Source organism: Diuraphis noxia, unplaced genomic scaffold (assembly GCF_037042655.1).
Source record: "Diuraphis noxia isolate RWA-SAM2 unplaced genomic scaffold, SU_Dnox_SAM2 contig0003, whole genome shotgun sequence".
NCBI classification, from domain to species: domain Eukaryota; kingdom Metazoa; phylum Arthropoda; class Insecta; order Hemiptera; family Aphididae; genus Diuraphis; species Diuraphis noxia.
The window spans coordinates 54,511,329-54,534,456 of record NW_028301713.1 but is presented as its reverse complement, the minus strand read 5'-3'; the positions used below and the strand labels follow the sequence as shown (position 1 = coordinate 54,534,456).

At 26.4% G+C, this 23,128-nt stretch overlaps 3 protein-coding genes across 8 annotated transcripts; 1 reads left to right on the top strand and 2 right to left on the bottom strand.

Moving 5' to 3' along the window:
* Positions 1-5,226: 5,226 nt before the first annotated feature.
* On the bottom strand, positions 5,227-9,758 carry IFT57 (intraflagellar transport 57). Of its 6 annotated transcripts, none has more exons than XM_089222945.1 (10): positions 9,713-9,758; positions 9,489-9,578; positions 7,263-7,436; positions 7,033-7,195; positions 6,848-6,966; positions 6,635-6,791; positions 6,458-6,578; positions 5,932-6,128; positions 5,705-5,849; positions 5,227-5,641 (listed from the first exon to the last, which is right to left on the bottom strand). In XM_089222945.1, exons 2-10 carry the CDS (start codon positions 9,491-9,493, stop codon positions 5,472-5,474), a joined length of 1,251 nt encoding a protein of 416 aa, XP_089079071.1. In that variant the 5' UTR covers positions 9,494-9,578; positions 9,713-9,758; the 3' UTR covers positions 5,227-5,471. The 6 variants fall into 6 exon arrangements, with proteins under 6 accessions (XP_089079071.1, XP_089079072.1, XP_089079073.1 ...); XM_089222946.1 differs by lacking the exons at positions 9,489-9,578; positions 9,713-9,758 and adding exons at positions 7,888-8,033; positions 8,130-8,539; XM_089222947.1 differs by lacking the exons at positions 9,489-9,578; positions 9,713-9,758 and adding exons at positions 7,888-8,028; positions 8,130-8,539.
* On the top strand, positions 8,721-12,101 carry LOC107162885 (protein mothers against dpp-like). The gene is made up of 7 exons (XM_015510021.2): positions 8,721-8,989; positions 9,121-9,388; positions 9,467-9,638; positions 9,707-9,928; positions 10,006-10,106; positions 10,679-10,877; positions 10,956-12,101. The coding sequence occupies exons 2-7, from the start codon at positions 9,134-9,136 to the stop codon at positions 11,354-11,356; spliced, it is 1,350 nt and encodes a 449-aa protein (XP_015365507.2). The 5' UTR covers positions 8,721-8,989; positions 9,121-9,133; the 3' UTR covers positions 11,357-12,101.
* A 731-nt stretch (positions 12,102-12,832) lies between these two features.
* LOC107162853 (uncharacterized) lies at positions 12,833-16,054 on the bottom strand. The gene is made up of 4 exons (XM_015509965.2): positions 15,720-16,054; positions 15,530-15,580; positions 15,288-15,446; positions 12,833-14,631 (listed from the first exon to the last, which is right to left on the bottom strand). The coding sequence occupies exons 3-4, from the start codon at positions 15,405-15,407 to the stop codon at positions 13,303-13,305; spliced, it is 1,449 nt and encodes a 482-aa protein (XP_015365451.1). The 5' UTR covers positions 15,408-15,446; positions 15,530-15,580; positions 15,720-16,054; the 3' UTR covers positions 12,833-13,302.
* Positions 16,055-23,128: the final 7,074 nt, after the last annotated feature.

Below are 23,128 nucleotides of genomic sequence, written 5' to 3'. Positions count from 1 at the left end.
TTCTTAAAATGGTAACTAGAAAAATTTATGGGGAGGGCTAAACGAAATTCTGGAGGGGCTATAGCCCGCTAATCCCCCATTCTACGTCTATGATTTCAATTTCAAAGAGTTTTATAAAAGATAGGTCAATTTCTTTTCTTGTTTTTAATGAAACGTAACATACTTACAGGTTTCTCAATATTATATAATATTTTTTAAATAAAATACTGCGATAACATATGTATACCACTACCTACAACCTACCTATAATGATAGCTTTTATATATTATTTAAAGGATGTTTTTACTAATTTGGGGTGAACGGACTTTGTTTTTCCTTATGAACCTATTATGTGTTTCGCCACATCAATATTCATATTTCATACCACAGCTGAGGGAATGGGAATAAGATCATATTCATCATAAATGTTTTTAATTGTTATTATTAAAAGGTAGAATATCTCAAATTATACAAATAAATAAAAAAAAATTGTCTTGAAAAAAATCACTTCATTAAAATTGAAAACATAATTTTTGATTCTGAGCCTTTCAATAAATGTATTGAGTATCTCTTTATTATTTAAACAATGTTTTTATATTAATTCTTAACTATAAAAAAAAAACTATTATTTCATCTTATATTTTTTTTAACTACAAATTAATTTTAATTTTTTCGAGATTTTGATAAATGTTGTCTTTCGACACATAAAAATAAAATCATGCCTATGGATCTTTAATATTTCTTAATTGCTATTATAACTGGGTGTCATTCATTTGGGCGAATAACCCAAAATTTTTATCAGTAATAATTAAAAAACGAATTAAATAAAACTCAAAACTTTCTTATACCTATAGTTTTAAAAAGGTAGTAATATTTCGAAAATCACAAATAGAAAAATATTCAGTGTAATTTTCATGTATATGCAGATATAGTATAGTAAAAAGTACACTTAAAAACAATATATCTCAGTTTTCTCTGACGCTTTATCATAAAAGATGCTATTGAAGAAAATCTAAGCATGTTTTACTATCCAATAAAGTAATGATAGACATAAGAACATTTTTTTTTTTAATCAAAACAAAAAATCATCATATAAGTAAAATCAATACATTCATCGCTCCGCTCAGAATCTAAAAGTTTTATTTGGTTAAAACTTGAAAATATAAAAATAAGATTTTAATGAGTTTTTATTATTGGAATTAAAAAAAAACTTGATCATTAATCCACAAATATTTTTACAATTGTTTAATAAACTGCATGTAGGTATATTATATACAGTGATTCACCAACCTCCAATAAATAGCTCACCCCCTGCACTCTTTACTTTATTAATAAATTTATTAAAATTTAAATCACTACCTGGCCAATGAAAATTATTGGCTAGTCAAAGGATGATTGTACTTACAAAGATCTAATTTGAATAGGGTTACTGTTTACGGTTTATGGTTGACAATAAAAGAGGACATTTTTTCCAAGATCATGAAAATTATTAATAAGTACATTTTATTTTTCTTATAATGTAACTATTACACCTACTGTAATAATAATATGATAACATAATATCATTAGTTATAAATTATATTTAATTGTACACATTTATTAGTTGATATTTAGACTTAAGAAAATAAATTAAATACTATGGAATTTCTTCGTGATTCAGAAATAAATAAGTACTAACACAGAATAAGACAATTATATAAATACCTATTATATACTGATATTGAGGTGATTATTAAAGAAATGGACATTTCATGAAAAACCCTGACATTTTCCAATATCGAAAAAAACCCCTGGAGTGGCCTGGACGTTTTTATTTAAGCTTAAAAAGAGGACAAGTCCGGGGAAAAGAGGACGTCCGGTAACCCTAAATTTGAATCATATACCTATATTACAATATAAATGTTTATATGTTACATACATAATTAATAATAAACATGCATAATACTCATTGACAACTGACATTAATTTTTATTTATTTATTAAATGCATCATTTTGACAATGATCTCAAAAAGTTGTCAGAACATGGTTAAGAATTTAAGATACTATAATATGCACATAGAAATGTGAGCTACTGGAAAAGAAAGCAAAATGTATGATAAAAATGTTTATTTAAATCAAGTAGTTTAGTATTTAAAATATCAATTTTGTTTGGGGTTAATTAATTTGAAATGTAATAATTTTTTTCAAACTTTGTATTATTTTTGGGAATTTCTTGACATAATAAGAATATTTCTTAAATCATTTATTGCCCAAAAATTTCCATATTTTTTCATACATTTAAATATTATTTTTATTTTTGTCAAATTTTTTTGTGACTGTATTTTGTATAATATATTATCTGCTGTTATTTATAACAGGTTGGTAGTTGCATCGCGGGAGGAGTGTAGGTTAAATATATATACTAACCTCGAGTGTTAAAAGCATACTGATTTTATTGTATTGAAAATTCCGAATGGCCAAATGTGATAACACATCATAATTACATAACCATTATTGTAGATATATAGTCAGTATTATAGCCATGTAACAGTAAACTTATGAAGAGTCTTAGAAATCCCTTACTTGATTTCTATCAATTGTAAAATATATATCAAATTTGGAGATAAGTTAAATTTGTTATCACTACTTTTTTAAATTGTATAGAATCAGGATTGCTTAAGAAATTAGATGTTGTTACAAATTTTTCGATTAAAAAATACATCTCACACCTTCCTGCCTTCTTGGGCCAATATTTCCCCAGCCCGCCTCTGATTAAACAGATTAATTATTTTATGTTCTTTGGTAGATTATTTAAATCTAAATTTGACTGAGAAGTTTCTGAGAATAATGTATATATTACGGTTAATATTCCTAAAAATTGTTTAGCATACAAAATTATAAAATAAATCATATATAATTAGATATAGGTAGATATATTTTAAATACTTTGACAATTTTTACAAATTATAAAATGTTAGTAGATGTATCTACATGTTTTATTATATTAAGTTATGTTTTAGTGTCAAAGGAAATTTAGTAGGGCCTTACTGTTTTAGTCACCTTGGTGCCCAGCCATAATAAAAACATAAGATTTAAGAGTATAATTTGTAAACATATTTTTAAATATAATGTAAATTACATTTTAAGGTTTATGGTATCTATTCTAACCAACATCAAAGAATACATTACGCCGGTCCTATCTATACATAAATAATAGCACTAGAGCTAAGCTATAAAATTTATCAATTTTCAATATTGAATATTTTATTGTTTTATTGACATTAGATAAAATAAATATTAAGGAACTAATATTTAATATTTTCAAACATATTATATTTGCAATTTTCTGTATCTCAATAACATTTATTTTTTTTAAATCATTTGTTTTTAATTTTGTAATGTTGTTATGTTTTAACCGACGACGCCGCGGGATCTGCTTTCGCATTGCTTCCGCGGCGCCGCCATCGTTTATTGACAGTATCAAATATTAATTACAATGTTGTGTAATTACCTACCTATGTCAATATTAACATATTATATATACAGGGTGATTCTTTTAAGTGGGTACACTAATTATCTCGAAAAGTATTTACTTTTTTCAAAATATTTTTTTTACATTGTTTCAAGTTGTTAAAAAACCAACGTTTTTATTAAAAAATTATATTTTTAAATATTTTTTATCCTTATCATTTTCTAGTTTTGTACTTTTTTGAATGACAACATAGAGTTTTAATTTCATATTCCAAAGCAGAATATTTTTCTAAATATTTTGATTAATAAAAATCGAATTTAGGACAAGTAGTTTATGAGTTATATGTATTTAAAGTTTAGACAAGTGGAGTAGTGGACAAACATTCTGCGGGGTAACCCCGTACCACTCCACTCTGCCAATCTAAACTTTAAATACTTATAACTCAAAAACTACTAGCCCTAAATTCGATTTTTATGAATCAAAATACTTAGAAAAATGTTCTGCTTTGGAATATGAAATTAAAACTCTATGTTGTCATTCAAAAAAGTAAAAAACTTAAAAAATGATAAGGATAAAAATATAATTTTTTAATAAAAACATTGGTTTTTAACAACTTGAAACCATGTAAAAAATATTTTGAAAAAAGTAAATACTTTTCGAGATAATTAGTGTACCTACTTAAAAGAATCACCCTGTATTTAGCTTATAATTATCTATACATTTTTATGTAGGTATGCATCAATTTTACAGATTAGTCAATATAACACATTAATTATCTATTATTAATTTTAGTCCTATATATCATAAATAAAGAAAAAACAAAATATATAATTATAATATATTTTTTAATGTTTTACCCGTTTATAATAATCCTTTAATACATATTAGCCACTGACCACTCCACATTTTGGTACTTAATTTTATTTTATTTTTTTAAATATTATAATACTTATATAGGTTGAAATGTATCTTAATTAAAATGATCATTGTATGATTAAATGTACTTTAAGTGACGCATCTTTATGACTTTATGGCAATAAAGCACATTATTTATTGCATGTTTTAAATTGTAACATTTAATAATAGCAATATATGAAAATTATAATACTTAAGTATACAACATACATAGCTGGTAAGTAATATTCAAAATTAGATTAGGTATTTATGTTTGATATTAATTATTATTTAATATAAATCTTCATAGACTGCATAGACACATATATTAAATAGGACCTAGGTATATTTTTTCTTTTAGATTTATTAGCAAAACTAAAAATGTATTGATTTTGCTATGTTATACACAAGTCATTAAATATTAATTGTTACTATAGGTATCAACTATTTTTGTTCCACTCAAGCATTTAGTATTATTTTATACTAAAATCTTTACTCAAATTCTCTACAAAGATGCTAAAAGTATTAAAAAAATTTTAAAATTAATTACAGAATAACAAGGTCAACTCAGATTTATTTTTTTATACAATTTTTCATCATAGATTTTATAAAAACAATAGGTATTTATATTATTGGGTTTATTTATACTCAATGATATTAAACTATCAAAACCAAATACTTCAACTTCACATTATATATATTTTTTTTTACATGAAAGTAAGGTTAAATAATTGTATTGTTTTCAAAGAAACTCTTTTTACTACATTTATAAAAAATGTTGATAAGCTCTTATTTATTTGAAACATGCGTGTGTGTTGTGAGAGATTTAGATTTGAGTTAATCCCTTATCCAGAGATAATTTTTAAGCCTTTTGTAAGAAATTAACATATATCATACCATATTGTGAAATTAAATTATTATATAATTTATTAAAAATATGTTTTAATTTTTATTGCACTTAATTTTATAATAGGTATACTTCTATAAAACATCAAACTTATAAGTGGTAGACAATCAAAATTTTTTTTATGTAAATAAAATTTACAAATTATTTATGAATCATAAAGACATAAAATTTAATATTTACTAACTAGCAATTTGTAACTAATGCAAACCGCAAGGAAGAAGTGTTGGTGTGTAATATTATCACAACACAGTTCTAGGAAATATTGGCCTTATCATTGGATCTTGAATAGCAGATTTTTCATGTACTTTAGTCATAAAATATCCATGTTGCAATACACCAATACGAACATCCATTTCCATAATATCTGACTTAATAGTGGCTATTGCTTTTTTTATATTGATTAGTGGTGCTATCATTGGATGTTAAAATTATTAATTAAAATGATTATATTGATATACAATCCTAAACTTACTTCCATCTGTCATGCTTGATCCTCTTTCGTCCATTTCTTGCTTAACAATATCTAATTGTTCAGTTATTTTTAATAATGTATCTTGTCGTTCTACAATACCATTACTTAAAAGCTTATAATGTTCAACAACTCGAGCTAGTTCATCCTAAATAATAATAAAAAAGGAACAATCATACTTTCAGTTTTTACAAATGAGCTATACTGATTATAAATATTTATGTTGAAACCTGAGAATTACGATATTCTATTAGAAGATTATCTAAAGAACTGTTTAAGTATTGTTCTCTACTATAAACTTTCTCCATAGTTTCTCCCAATGTACTACAAAGATTGGTCAAAAGAGGCTTGACTTTTTCTATAGATGCATTCATCATAAATTTGTGTTCCTTCATTTGTTTCAAACTTGTTCGCCAATCTTTGTAATCTAAGTAATTGTATTTAAAATAAATTAATCTAAATAAAAATTTCCCGATAGAAATTATAACTTTCTAAACAGATTTTTAATGAATTGCATAATTATTTGTTAAGAATGAATAAATACATTGGTGGATTCAATATTTATTATTATTGACATGTATTTGTAAGAAATATTTTAAACAAATATTAAAGGCTATTTTTAAAAATATAGTGTAAGAATTACAAAAATTAAAATATTAAAAATTAAAACCAACCAAAATTTAAATAGAATTACATTTATTATTTTTTTGCAGCTAAAATCATCTATTTATTAAAATATAATTATCAGTTGCGTACCTAGCTTGATTGTTACTCGTAATGAAGGTAGTACTTGTTCTAATTCTAAGTTCCATTCTTCTTTGTTGGCAAAGGTAATTTTTAAATCCTCATTTGTTTTATTAGATGTTTGTCTTTTATTCTGGAATTCAACATTTTTATAGTAATTTATATTTAATTTGAATATTTATTATTCACTTTATTTAAAGTAGTCAAATCATTAATATTAAGCATATTTTCTTCATCGGAATCTGAGTCTGTCCAAACCATTTCTTCTTCAACATGTTCTAATAAAAGTTCTGCATTATTTTCGGGTAATTCTTCTATTTCTTCTTTTTCAACTGGAAATATCGGTCTAAAATTTAAAGTTGCTATTCAAATAATTTTTCATTTTAAAATATTATTTTATACTTCTTGTAGGGGAAATTATTTTTTTTTAATGCCAAATCTGCAAGCCCATTTAAAATTTCAATGACGTATTTTCCAAAACCTTGTTTTAATTGATTAATTGGAAAATCAATAGATAATTCCTAAAGAAATTAAATTTTTTATATTTTTATATAATTCATTACTGTACTTAGGTATGTATCTCATACTAATTGTGCAGACGATTCTAGTATACTATTAACTGTTGAATTTGGATCATCATATTCTTGCGGCTGTTTTAAATCTTTACCAAGTTTGCCTAATAGCCATACGGCTAAGGACACAAACATGTAAAACTGTTCTCCAGAACTAGTTTGTAAAGCAAAATAATGTCTAATACATTATAAATTTTATTAGTAATTATTTTATCAAAAATTAATGTAACTATTTATTTATTTACCTATTAATTGGTCTCATTTTTAATGATTTCACTACATAAGATTCATAATCTAACAGTATTAATCGATCGCATAGAATTTCCATATCAAGAAAATGTTGAATAGTTTCATTACGATTAGTTGATCGATTACGACTAGAATCTACTGACTGAGTATCCATGTTTACTATTTCAGTCCTATAAAAAATCACAAATAAATGTTATTATAATCTTAAATAATTAGTTGAATACATATTGAAATAAATATATAAATATAATTATATTTAGAGAGGAATTATTAAAATATAATTGCTAGCAATCATTTACATCCAGAAGTAAATAAAAACCAAATTAGACTTTAATAGATATTTTGTTTATTTCTATAAATCTTAAAATTTATATAAAATAGGTAGCTTTAGAAATTGCATGTCATAAATTTGAGATTTCTCAAGTAGATAGGTACATAATAAAACATAATTATTCAATTACAATGGTAAATTGACAATGAGTACTTATTTAAGTTAAATTGTTATGATTTCTTTTCACGCCCAAGCACCTGAGTAAAACACCAAAGTATAAACAAATAAAAATTATCTATAAGTTACTACTAAAACTCATATAATTAATTTATATGTTCATATGGACCTACAGAATTCAACTCAGGGCCTCAACCAAGTCATCAAACACTAGTCGTATCCAAACTTTTTAATTGAAATAACTCCAATAGATCATCAAAGTTTAGGATATGTCTGCATCAAATTATTTCATCAAGTACAACTCTCTATTCCATCTGTCCTAAGTGTTATAGGTATTTAATAAACAATTTTACTACTGTAATTGCACACTAATAAATCATTGAAATTTGAAATCTACTGGTAAACAAGCTATAACCTGCTAAGTTTCCTGATGACCCCTAAAGGTATATATAAAATGCAATTGGCGCCACAACTTGAAATTCAACTAAATACTGGTCAAAGTTTCATCAATGACAAGCTCCTCCAACAAGTAATTAATCATAATTCATGACTTCCAATCGTACTTCACACTAATTGTAAACTAACACCGAATATGTATTAAAAAATAAATAATGTGAAAATAATTACGACGCAAATTAAAACAAAAATACGTATTATGATATAAGTACCAAGTAATGACTACTGACTAGAGGAGAGAGGCTATTAGCCTGAAAGTAGAAATAGAAAAACTAAAAACTATAATCGTCTAAAAATGTCGCTGCCAAATGTATTCTGTATTCCCAAAGATTGGACAGTATTAACAGTTAATACAAAATATACACTGATTATGATATATATACGGTTATAATTATAGTTCTTATCAATTATCCTGTCCTATACTCCTGTATGAGTGTATGACGCATGCGTGTAGTAAAAATCAATACATTATCGATGTTATAATGCATACAATTATCGATTTTATTATGTTTAAAAAATGCGCACGCGCTAATTTTGTCATTCTGTAGAACTCAGAAACTATTGCAATTTTCAGTATCCCCATTCTATATACACTATTGTTTTTTTGAATATTTGCTCAATGAAAAATAATCTCTTATAGAGCTTAAACCAATATATAAGCAGTGAAGCTTATATATTTTATTATAATATTAACTAATTATAGTTATTTATTTATTTATATAATATATACTATTTATAAATAATATATCTATATGTACAAATATAAGTGTTTAAAAACTTGTTATACACTGTAAGTCTGTAAACCAAGTGTTAAACTAAGTAAGTATTACTAGGAGTTTTATATGTAGACTTATATTATATGTATTAAGTATTAAGTATTTAAATGTAGGTATGGCAAACAAATCGAGCACATAGAATTTATGGGGTATAATGCATATTTTACTGTTTAGATAGGTAATAATAATGGTTGAAGAAATGGATACGACAGGTGGTGCTTTGAATAGCTTATTTTCATTTACGAGCCCATCTGTAAAAAAATTACTCGGGTGGAAACAAGGAGATGAAGAAGAGAAGTGGGCTGAGAAAGCTGTAGATGCACTAATGAAGAAGTTAAAAAAAACTAAAGGAGCCACTGAAGATTTACAAAAAGCTCTAAGTTCACCTGGACAACCAAGTAAATGTGTTACTATACCAAGAAGTCTAGATGGTCGATTGCAAGTAAGATCATAATATTTTATGTTTGTAAACTATTATAAACTTGTAATAAAAATAAAGCTTGTCATCTTACTATTTTAGGTATCTCACAGAAAAGGTTTACCTCATGTTATATACTGCAGAGTATGGCGATGGCCTGATCTTCAGTCACATCATGAGCTTAAAGCAGTGGACCACTGTCAATTTCCATTTTCTGCTAAACAAAAAGATGTTTGCATAAATCCATATCACTATCAAAGAGTTGAAAGTCCAGGTAAAATTTTGTAGTTCATATTATATTGTATTCATAATTTAATTATTAATAATTTTTTTGTTTTGTAGTTTTACCTCCAGTACTAGTTCCTCGTCAAAGTGAATATGCTCCACAGCAGACATTGCAGCAATATCAGCCACCAATTGATGTCGGAATGCCAATGAATGTATCAATGAACACTGGTGGATTCCCTGAAAGTGTATCAACTACTAATCAGACTACATCTAATGATCCCAATCAAATTCCATCAACAAATAACATTAATCCATTTTCAGATACATCTCTTATAGGTAGAATATTTTTGAAAAAATGTCAAATGGTCCCTTTCTTAATTTTTATATGTTCATATGCATATTACATTTTTCAGAAAATCCTTCATTTTCTCCAACAGATGATTCAAACAAAATTAATAATATTGACAAAAATACCAATATAGAAGACCTCGACGGGATTCCAATAGTCTATCAAGTAAAATGTGTTATTTAATTATTACTTATTATTTAGAGATTAGGTATTCACATTAAACTATTAAAGTACAATAGGTTGTAATAATATAAAAGAGATCTATTATATTATCAAATATCTTCTCAATGTTTTAAAAATTTAAACATAAATAGATATTTATATGTTGGTAAATTGTTTGAGTATAATTGGCTATAAAAACAAATATATGGTTATTTTTTTTTTTAAGTATATTTAAAAATACATGTTTTTTAAAACAATTCATCTTAATTCATATTTTTACCTAGAGTTACTTATTATTCTTAATAAATTAATGTGTAACTTTACATAGGTAAATGTAAAGTAGGTGACTACTGTATTTACCAAACAATACTAATAAAATCTTATATAAAATATATTTTACATAAGTATAAGAAAACCTATGATTATATAAAAAAAAATAGAACATCTAGCACCTCAAGAGTTTTTATTACTTTAATTGTTTATTATTAAAATGAATCAAGTCATTTAAATTTTAGAGTATTTTTATATTTTAAAGCTTTTAGACAGACTATATAATATTTATACTTTTTTTCCAGGAGCAACCTTGTTGGGCTAGCATCGCGTATTATGAACTCAATTCTAGAGTGGGTGAAGTTTACCAGTGTCATTCTCCTCATGTGATTGTGGATGGTTTTACAAACCCTAGAAATGATTTAAATCGTTTTTGTCTTGGTCAGTTATCTAATGTAAATCGTAATTCAACTATTGAAAATACTAGACGACATATAGGCAAAGGTATGAACATTATTATTTTTGTACCTAAGTCAAAATTAAATTTATCATAGTACTAGTAAAAATGTTTATTGCCTTTAGGTGTTCAACTGTATTATGTTGGTGGTGAAGTATTTGCTGAATGTTTATCTGACTCTGCTATATTTGTTCAATCACGTAATTGTAACCAGCACCATGGTTTTCATCCATCTACGGTATGTAAAATACCACCAGGTTGTTCATTGCGTATATTTAACAACCAAGAATTTGCTGGTCTTTTATCACAATCAGTGAATCATGGGTTTGAGGCAGTTTTTGAATTAACCAAAATGTGTACAATACGTATGTCATTTGTGAAAGGCTGGGGGGCTGACTATCATCGTCAAGATGTAACAAGTACACCATGTTGGATTGAAATACATTTACATGGACCTTTGCAATGGCTTGATAAGGTACTTACACAAATGGGAAAACCTCATGATGCCATAACATCACATTCTTAATATTAAGATTTATTTTTAAAATTCAACTTGACGATTCCTATAACCTGGTAAAAAATATTATTTCATAAAGTATATTTTTAAATACATTGTGAAACTATTTGATAAAAGGTTTAACTTGTAGATAAATATAAATATCATGTAGGTATATATTTTTTATATTATTTTATTTGTTTTAAAATATTTTTAGTAGATATAATTATGTGTGAAAATTGCTTCAAATCAGTATTAAATATAAAATGTTAAATCATATTTCATGTCTTATTTTTATAAATTACTTGACAGAAAAATGCAAGTTTAAATAAATATATTATATTTAAGTTTGTGCTTTATTAAATAACTGTAATTAGCCACTTTTTTGTGCGTGTAAAAATAAATCCTTGTTATGGTTGGAAAAATAAAGAAGCAGTAATGATGTACGAAAATATTTATTTACTTACCATCATATTTATAAATTCAAGCGAATGGCTACTATATGATTGAAACTTGAAAGTAAGACTTATAACAGTTAAACCATTAATAATTGAAGCTATTATTTATGAAATCCAAGAAAAAAATATTTTTTGATAAGATAATAATATTATACAATAGACGGAATAAAAATGTACAAACAAAAAATCCCCGAAACGAAGTAACGTTTCCTGATATTTCAACAATGTAAATATATTTAGATTTTAAGAATTTGAAATGATATCTATTGATGTATATGGTGTACTTATTGATAAAAATAAACAAAATTCAACTTAATTTTTATGGAATTATGAATATTGTTTCTACTGAATAATATTGTAATCTGAGGATTTTTTTTTCTTAATTCTTCATGTGTACTTTTATTCATTTTTATTCAATATTATTTCAAAACATTTTGTTTTCTACTTACATAGATAATAACAATAATAGCTTTGGACAATACACATAACATACATTTTTACCACAAAATTCTGAAATTTACCACGAAATAAAAAAATGCTATAGCTTTTTCACAGTATTGCCCACAGTAATTTATCGAAAAGATGTGTCATAAAATTAAATTGTGTTTTGCTTTAAACCCATATAAATTTTTTTTTTTACATAATCTTAAAATTACATGATGTATTGTTATTTTTAGTGAGTATATAGTTGCAACAATCGATAAGCATCTAAAAATGTATTATTATTTGATAAAAATAACTTTGAAAAAAATTTCAAATATCTCTAAGCCTTAGTTATAGTGTTATGATAGATACAATTGTTTAAGATGAAATATTTTAATGAGAAATTATTTAAAAAATTCTAATCGAACAAATCTATAATTTACAAAAATAAATAATAAAGTTTGAAGTTTAAAGATTCTAGCAATTCAACAAAATTTATAAATCTTATTTGAACTTAAAGTTTTGTAATAGTATCATTATTAGCTAAGGTAGGAGATATAAGACCTTCACTCATAATCTAAAATACACCAAATCAACCTTGACAAAAAAAAAAAACGTCATAATATTAATTTTCATAATTTATATTAAATTTCAAATTTTTAATTGAACATTAATAATAACACAGATTAAATAAAACTAAATTTTATTTAATCTTTGGTAGTATACTTCAAAAATAATACTTAAAATTACATAATTGTATGGATTTTTTTTAGTAAATTTAAAGTATGAACCGTAACATTAATGTTATAATATTGAAATCAATTTTGTACTTTAAAATGTTAAAATTAACTAAATAATAAAGTGTAAGATGGATAAACTTAAAGGGAAATTCAACAGTCATAAATCTGTTGAGATCTTTTTTTTTTTAACAGATAACATATTAATGTACTTATAGATTATATTTATAAATATAAAACTATTTAAATTATGTAGTTCCAATTAAAATTTTAAAAAAGTTACTTATCAAATAGCTATTTATAAGAATATGTACATAAATGAGTTTATTTTTAAAATATTATTAATTATTTATCAATTTTATGAATAATAATTATGTCTTGAACGGTCAGAACCCTCTCTATTAGAACTTCTTCCACGATTTTTACCACATTGTTCATCATACAAATTTTTGTTATCTTTTCTATTTAAACCTTCATTGCCTCGTTTGTAAGGGTGATAAGAATTATGCTGACGATTGTTGAATTCCATATTCTGAGGATTGTTGTACTTATGATTAATGGGCCTATTTTTCTCTCGTCTATAACTGCCATTGTAATTATTTGGAAATTCACTGTCAAATTCTTGAAAATCGTTATGTGATTGATCTTGGTTGTAATTTCGATCAGCATAATGATTTTGATGTTTAATATTTGAATCACCATAACGCTCAGAGTTGAAATTATTTTTATGAGGTTCTTTGTTTAAGAAACTACTACGGCTATGTGTGTTTTGCTCTGACCATCGGTGGTTATTAGAATCTGATTCATAATGCTGTTGTCCTTGATCCTCATACCTATTGATTTTATTATGATACATAGTATCTCTAAGATCTAATAGTGACGTACAACCAGCATTAGCATTCGTATCAATATGATAATTAGAATCTAAGCGATTACGTCTCCTAAACATAGTATCTCTTAAATCACGCACTAGCATATTATCTTTAGCACCACTTTTTCCATGGGCAAACAAAGGTTCCTGATTGTCATATGTACTATCTTTCCGACTAAATGATGTATTAACATTATCATGATGTTTACGTTTAGTATTGAGATTATGATGTGAATCCCGATCATAATTAAACACATCCATTGATCCAGAGCTGCTGTTGTGTTCAGACTTTTTATGTTTAAGACTATGTTGAGATTTATCGATTGGATAATGTTCACCGTTGTTTATTGAGTTATGACGTTTGGCATGAGGGGCATTATGTCTATATTTAGTAGAATTGTCCTTAGACCTACGTCTAGTCATATTATCTGATCTACGATCATAATTATCTTGATTTTTATTAAGACTATGTACTTCATGTTCATGCATAGGTGGTTCAGGCAGAGTTTCTGGAATTATGTTTTTCATATCTAATCTCTGATCAATCCATTTACTATCAGTAGGACTATTGTTTGGCTGACAATTTCGTTCAACATCGATTAGTTGTTTGAAATAGTCAAGTTGATCATTAAAAACTGGATCTTCAAAGTGTTTAGAGTAATTTTTTGTTATTATTGGTAGACCATGTAGCTCAGTGCCTTGAAATAATTTTATACTATCTTCCACAGAACTTGAATATTTGAACACAACCAGAGCAAAGTTTTCACGTATATCATGTCTGTCAAACGCAAAATCTACATACTCAATTGGCCCCACCTTTAAAAGTATGCAGAAAAAAACATAATTAATATTTAAGTATTTAATTAATCATAAATATTCTACAGTACAGAAATATAAATAACATATTGGTTGATAAATAGAAAAATAAAAAAATTAATACAATATTAAAAATAATATTGGAATATGTATTGGCATAGATTTAGGCTAGCCTTAAAATAAGATAACTATTACTCTAGGATACTCTTGTGGTTGGAAGTAGACAATCAACAAAAATTCTATTACCAACGACCTACCTAATATTTAATTTTCAGTCATAATATTGACCTTAAATCTTAGATATGATGGTCATAGATTTTACTTATTATTTTCAATTTTAAACAGTAAATTATCAATTTATTTATTTTTATAAAAAATAGAAAATTATATTTTTTTAAACCATTACACTTAAGTCATGAAAATTAAAACTACAAGTAACAATCATAAAAGAAATCATGTATACAACTTTATTCAATATTATGCAAGTGGAATTGTGTCCTGATTCCAACTACAGAGGTATTTAATAATGTCTTATTTTATATGATTAGTACAACTTTATAATATAGTTTATCTTACGACCAATACATTTACATTAAATCTTTATCCAATAATTGTTGAAAGATAAATCTTCAGTATGTTATATGTATTATAATTACCTGATAAAACAATTCAGCTACATCTCGGTTGGACAGTTTTGGATGAAGATTACCCACCCAAAGAGTTCTAACCCTTTTTTCAATTTCATCGTCATTTGTAAAATTATCTGCAGAATCCATCACAAGACAAAATTAATGTCCTGACATTAACTAAAAACGCTAATACAATGAAAAATTTGATTAGACATTGTACTCAATGTGAAATAAATATAATATGAACATTTAAATTTTATATGACTTACGACTATTTAAATAGTTATCAGTTGATAATATATGAATCCAGATTCCAAAATCTATAAAATACAAGAAAGTATATTAAATATTAGTCATTATTGCACATGCAGTGAACTTGCGATGAAAGAATGATCAATGAGTTGATAAAAAATAAATTTAATTAATTTTAGTTTAGAAAACAAATGAAATAAAAAAAACCTTATCAAGTATCAGTTTTAGTAGATCATTAACAAATAATAAATGTTTGTTTTTGCAATGTCAATGCGATATACAGGCTGCTAGGCTGCAGTATCTGCCACCTGGGCATATGACTGGTTTACTACGTGTCGTTCGAAATTGAAAATAGACTGTTACAATAATCTGTATTCTGAATATAAAATGTAACTTGTAAGCACTTTAGTAGGAACAGAACAACGTTATACAAAAAACACTACAATAGTTTTACGTAGAGACGAATTTATTAAGATTATAGACTAATGTCAATTGTCAAGTACTTTGATTGTTGATTAATGATTAAGATATTATTATGAAATTATGGAACAGAAACTCGGTCAACTCGCTATCATCATAGAACAGTAGGATTGTTTTCAATTTCAGATTAGACTACTGGCGCACTCACAGTTTTCTATTGGCTAATAGTTACCCGCCAACTTTCAAACTCTAAAAATATATTTTATTAAAGAAGTATAAAAATGATTGGCCTAGACGAGTAAGGTACTAAGGTAACTTATGGTTTTATGTTCACATGCTTGGCTGTAGATAAATTTGAAAGGTTAGTAGTTAGTATGATTTTTGTCTTTTCATACTAGATATGCCACGATCAGTTTTTTTTAAATATACGTTCATCGACCATCGTTCAGCTAAGTATCTACACAAATATAGAATAACGTTGAATATGAACCAGGGTTTGCAAACGTTATAAATGTTCGGAAAACATTTTTAAATGCAATTTTTTTTTATTTAGAAAGACAATTTAAACACAATAATTAGTATTAATTACTATAAGCAAATTAGATAGAAAAAAAAAAAGTAACATGAATATCATGATGAGGAAGAAACTCAATGGTAACACCTCTTTTACTAATTTAATAAGTCTTTACACAATTTAAGCTTTAGTCTGCGTGGTGGATTTTTTTTTGGGGAGGATGAAGGTGGACATGTCACATGTGTGACATTAAAGTATTGCTATGCGTGCTTAAACTTTGGTGGAAACGTTTGTACATTGTTTTTCCTGGTTCAGAAGTCGTTGTTATTTTTAAGTCATTGTGTAAGGTTAAGTTTGAAACATACCATGGGGCTTTGGTTACCAACCTTAGCGCATTGATGGGAGAGCAGCGGCGATGAATAACGCAATAATTGTAAAAGGTATAAATTATAAATATAAATAATACATTTGTATTGATTTGCGTGTTCCTATATTATATTTTAACAATTAATTCTTGATGTGTAATTTTTAAATAACTACCTGCTTATATAAAAATATTAATTTTGGCGCAAATGATAAGTCATTTTTGTACCTTTAGTGCTTCAAGTGCTTGTAATTTACAATTAGGTATCTTTTGTTTATATTACGTTCACACCACTACACCTGCAGTGTCATTCGATGACTATTTGAAGCGTAGCCAACGTGTAAGAAGTATGGTAATTTTGCCTAACGACGAATATCGTGTGTTAATTCATCGTTTGCATACATCAGTAATTCACAATGACACAATCAGTATCGCTATACGCCAATATTGTTACTATTGTAACGCGGTTCGGCCGGTTCGTTACGCTCACGTCATCACGAATAATGTAGTACCTATCTGCTGTTCATGTCTAACCACCGTCGTTTCAGTGCTAATTTTTTGCGCGTCTGTCCATCAAAGAAAACGCGTCGTCATATATTTTATATTTATATGATGCATAGTAGTCAATAGAAATCGCTCATGTCCGTATAGTGGCGTCTCCGAGATTATCAACATCTCCAGCCGGAATACGCAGTAGTCTGCAGTTATAGCCACTGCAGTACTCGGAGATACTGACCATTGTTTGCGTTTACCCGTAAACTCTATAATAATTCTCGGGTGTGTTTGATTCTAAAGAAATATTTAAGCGGTTAGTTTATTTGCTATTCGTGATATCTTGACTTCAATGTCAAATCTATTAGCCAAATCTTCGGATTTTTTTAAAATATCTTTTAAGTCATTTTTCATTTCGTTGATTTGTCAAAACAGTTAAAGCAGATGCCAGATTGTATTAAAGATTGTGCTTTAGATATATCAAAAGTTAGAGACTGGAGTTTCCTTGATAAAGCTGATAAAGGTAGTGTACAACTCATAGTATTTATTATAACTTGTAATGTCAATAAAAAATCAAATCTTAGTATTGAGTTATATAAATCATTAACTTTTGTCAACATTTTTCCGTCACAATTTTCGATAATGTATTCCAAAAATGACACAATAGTAGGGTATTTGGTTAAATCGTATAAAAGCTTCATGATGTTCAACCCATCTATAGTTGTACATAACTTAAATAATATATCTGAGTTTAGATTTGGACAGTGTTTTTTATTTTTACTTTTAAAAATGTCAATTCTTTTTGGATGAGAACGTTTCGTAATGTTCCGTACATGAAACGAAAACACTATATAAGCTAATAACACTGCAACACTGATCTCGATTACAACAAAAATATTATAAACACGATTTAAGATATTATACATAAATCTTATATCTTGATGAAAAGTAAGAGAGCGTAAAGAGGCTAATACTATCTGAATAATAAAAAAAAAGGTTGGGGGGAAGCACTGGCCCCATTGGCCCTACCTTTAAATACTAGTGGTCCGACGGACCAAATCCATCGAGGAGCTAAGGATTTAATCCGTCAGACCAAATCCTTCGAAAAATCCACTCGTGTATAGCAGGCTGTTGAGGACACTCACACCCGTCATCGACATCGGACAGCAGGATGTCAGAATAACAAATCGTTTTTATTTTGACATGTTCCATGTTCGTATTGTGTGTCACCGTTACTGGTCGTCTCGGCGATTATAAACACTATATAGCCCATTTGGCTTTTCTATTCTTAGTACATAGTTATTTGTTTTGCGTTACCGTTTAGTTACTGTCCGCATATGGCATATAGGTAACGAATGACGATTTATCTGTTGTTAGTTTGTTACTTTTGTAACGTGAGTTGATGTGATATTTAGATATATGTAGTTCATGTAGTTGGGACAGTGGGACGTTACATCGTTATTATAGTGTTAACAGTTACTATGCGTTGTGCAGTCTGTAGCCGCTGCAACGTTACATTACGCCAAAATGCTCAATCTGTAACGAGATTTACATCATTAATCCGTCGATGGATCATCGCTACGTAAAGATTTATTAACTACAGGTGATTGTCTCAGCGTACTACAAAGTCGATGAATAAAATATGTATCAAACTTATACGTAGAAGTACTAGTATAGTATAATAGTAGGTACGTTGTAAAGCGCGCACATTATCCGCTCGTGTAAGTCGAGTATAAAACGTATGGTTGAGATTGAGAATTCGGCAAATTCAAAGTGATAGTAGAATTATTTGTCTAGTTCACAGCCGCCGTCACTTCACAGGGGCGTCATTTGGGGGGGGGGGGGGTGTCATGGTGTGCAGCAGCACCACTAACTTAAGAAATGTTAGCAATTGGCCCGCCTTTAATACTACATAATGCGCCGTTATAATAATTGATATGATTTCTATAATAAAATTATAACCAATGTCCACTGCTTCAAATGAAAACATTTTTATTCCTCAAAAGATTAAAAACATATTCACGAAACACTATGGGCGACTAAAGATTAAATGGTACCTATAATGATTATTATTGCAGTTGAGAATGAAGAAGCAAGTATAATATTGATTTACAAGAGGCTCCAAATATTTTTACACACATTAAAAAACCTTTTGATATCCGCTTATTTAAATTTTAAAATAATTAATATTTTGATATTTTGTATAATTGATGTTTAATTTTGGAATTATTTATTTCATTATTAATTATACCTTATTTGCTTTTTTTCAAATAATAGTGAAACGGCTTTAGCTCGTTGCTTTAATTGCTTATATGTTATAAACTTTTAATTCTTTTAATTGCTAGTTATTTAAAAATTGCATTAGTTGTTATAATTAATTTCAATTAGAATTATAAAATGGGAGGAAAGAATATTTACATAGGTTTGCGGTTTGCGCCTAAAAGTTCGCACACCTTGAAAAAAAACTGAAATTACGCCCCATTCACTTTACGGTGATATTATGTACCCTGCAACAGGCAAAAACGAGTATATGTGGGTACCTATACAACACACAAGAAAATACGACATAATAGAAGAATCATATTATTTTTATATAGGCACCCTAACAAATATAAAATCTCATAATCTTACATGAAAAAAAAGCTTAACAACTCTATAGGTTGGGGGTGGCGAGACCCAAAAAAGGTTCGCCACCCGTAATATAGGTATTTATTTATGTTTTATATTATGATAAAATGGTTTATAAATATTATAACTACCTACTAATGCCAAATATTGTTATTATAATTGACAAGTTTATACAAGAGTTTATTTATTTTATGCCAAAAGTACGAATCTTACCTACTTTATTATATCAGGTTTGCATAAAAAAAAATCAAATATAGCACAATTAAGTTATAAAAAATAATATTGGGCACCAGCGAGCAGTCCAATGTTAAATAAAGCTTATCTGAAATCATTTGACGTTGTAATAAAATAAATAATAATAGTAATAGACAATAATTGGTTAATATATCCATACTGGATATATGTATCCAATTTACAATATGTGAAGATTAATGATAAACTGATATAAGCACTTCGCTAACTCGGACATTTTATTTAGACACAACTTATTAGACAATAAGACTATAAGAGTGTAATTGCAATTATTTTTATGTAAAATACGTTTGCAGCTTTGAAATAACCAAAAGAATTACGAAATAAGGATTAAAAAATGAAATTGATTACATTAAAAAGTACACTTACTGACCTACCTTAACTACATAAATAATGCATGTAGCATTATTTAAACACCGAGTTCTTTAGGAAAACATAAATCAATCACTATACAGTAAAACAACTATAACATTTTAAGGGCTTATATAAGCTATAAAATATTGTGAAAATAATAAACACATATAGTGGCTTGAAAATCTTAAAAAGTTATTATGATTAAATGCATATTTTTTCTATTATTAATTGGTGAATATTTAAATAACATCTTCAAAGTTAATTACTCCGAAACACTAATATATTATATTATCTAAAATAGTTATAAATTTAATTACTGCTACAATATTTTTTTGTGATAACACTGGTATCAATTAAATTAAACGGTAGGTATCTATACCTACCTATTATAAATAAAAATAATTAATATAATATATCACATATACTAAAAGCGAATAGTATAATAAATTTCAGTTTTGGATTGATAGGTTTGTATTCTATTGATGTTAGTAGGTTTTGCAGATCCCTAGAGTTGTATATCATAGATCCATCACCCATATTGGTTTAAGTAACATTTTGTATATAAGGAGCTTATTGTTGTTCAGACGAATATGTTTAGAGGTCGAAGCTGGCGGTTACAATCATTGAGCGTTAAACGTTTGGATAACATAGATCATGATTAATTCTGTGAGTTTTAACAAAAACCAAATGAAATAATATGTTTCGCAGTAAAAAGGCTATATTATTAAGGCTAATATTTTCACATAAAACGAAAGCATAAGTAAATTTTCAGTTTTATGATTTTTTTTTTAAATGATTGTGGGTATATGAAGCTTTTAGAGTACCTATTATATTATCATTATATTTTATTTAAAAACACAATATTATATTTTTCAAATGTAATATTTATTTGGCAAAAATTCATTTAACCTAATTTTCTACTGATTCTTGATAAACAATAGAGAGATAAATTAATTTAACCACAATTACATCACCAAATATACAAAGGTAGTAATAAAATAGACTGACAGACTTGCTCGATCAGAATCATTTTTCGTATACTTACAAAGATTTTAAATCCTTAAAATATTGAATTCAATGCAGAGTGTTGACCAACTATCCACATCTTTTTAAATTAAAATGTGTATATTAAATAGTATATCTATTGGAAACAAATTAAATTTAACATTAAAAGTTAATCAAGCATCAAATTCGTGTTTTTTACAATAGTTCGTTCACTACGTTCGTATTTTCAGGCATTAATATTTTACATACTTATGACTCACATGAAAATTGAAAATTATAATATCGTAAAATACTAGTTCTTAACTAAAAGTTATAGTTAAATTCACTCTAATTCCAAAACTAATAGCATAATATTGAAACTGATGAACAAAAATGTTTCATTTCGTATTAAGACAGCAAATGCGGATTTGATGTCCACTCAGCCTTAAGTTATTATACTTACAAATCATTAGGGTGCAACAATTTTAATTTAATTTAAACTTACAAATGTCATAAACATGCAGACAATTTTATTTTGAATTTAAACTAATTTTATGTTATATTTTTCCAATAACGTAACTTAAAAAAAAAATACATTTTTTGTTGAATTGGTATTAAAATTATAAATTTCTGCTTCGATGAATAAGGCCATTAGTATTAGATTTGTATGTTCATTTACATTTTAGAAATAACTTTTTTAATTAAAAATTAAGGGAAGAATACAAATAAAAGAATAATGTAATTAAAAATAACTAAATAAATAACTAAATATTAATTATTTATAAATTACCAATAGGTAAAATAAATACTAAATGTATTTAGTTTGGTGTAAGAAAACTTAGAAAACAGATATAGAACGAAGTAGATATATTTTTTAGTATTTTTCAACAAGTTTGCCAATCTATTTAAATATTTTAACATTTTTTTCTTGGCTTCAATCCAATTTTTGTATCGAAAAATACATCGTTCCAATGAGTTGACAATGAAAAAATTGGTTCAAGTATTACTGAGAACATGTTATTTATACAAAAAAAACACCAAAAAAATAGTTATTTTTCGAGGTAAACGTGCTAAATTATAAGTTTTCATCATAAGATAATATCTATTGTGTATTTGACAATATAATATGTATACTATTATACATTATTTTACAGGATACAATAAAGAAAAAAATATATAAACAAATGGTACCTATGTATTTTTGTTATTTGATTATTATCCTTACAAAACCAAAATATATAATGACTAAATATACAGGGTGTCCCGCGTGGATTTACCCATTGCGATATCTCACGAAATAATGGAGATAGGTATCAAAATTCTGGTTTTATAATAAGATTCACAGGGTTAAGAACTACAATTATTTCATTTTTAAATTTATTTTAAAGTTTTTGTAAAAAATTAAAAAAATGTAATTTTTTATTTAATTATTTCCAAAAAAATTAAAGATAGCCATTTTGTAGAGTTTATTTTTCTGAAAATATGGGCGTTTCAAAATTGTATTTCCATTAATTTTCTGATTTGATTGATATTTTTTCTAGTTTTGAAGAAATAAAATATGATTATAAATGTATTACTGTTAGCATTGAGTATAGATAGTATATATAT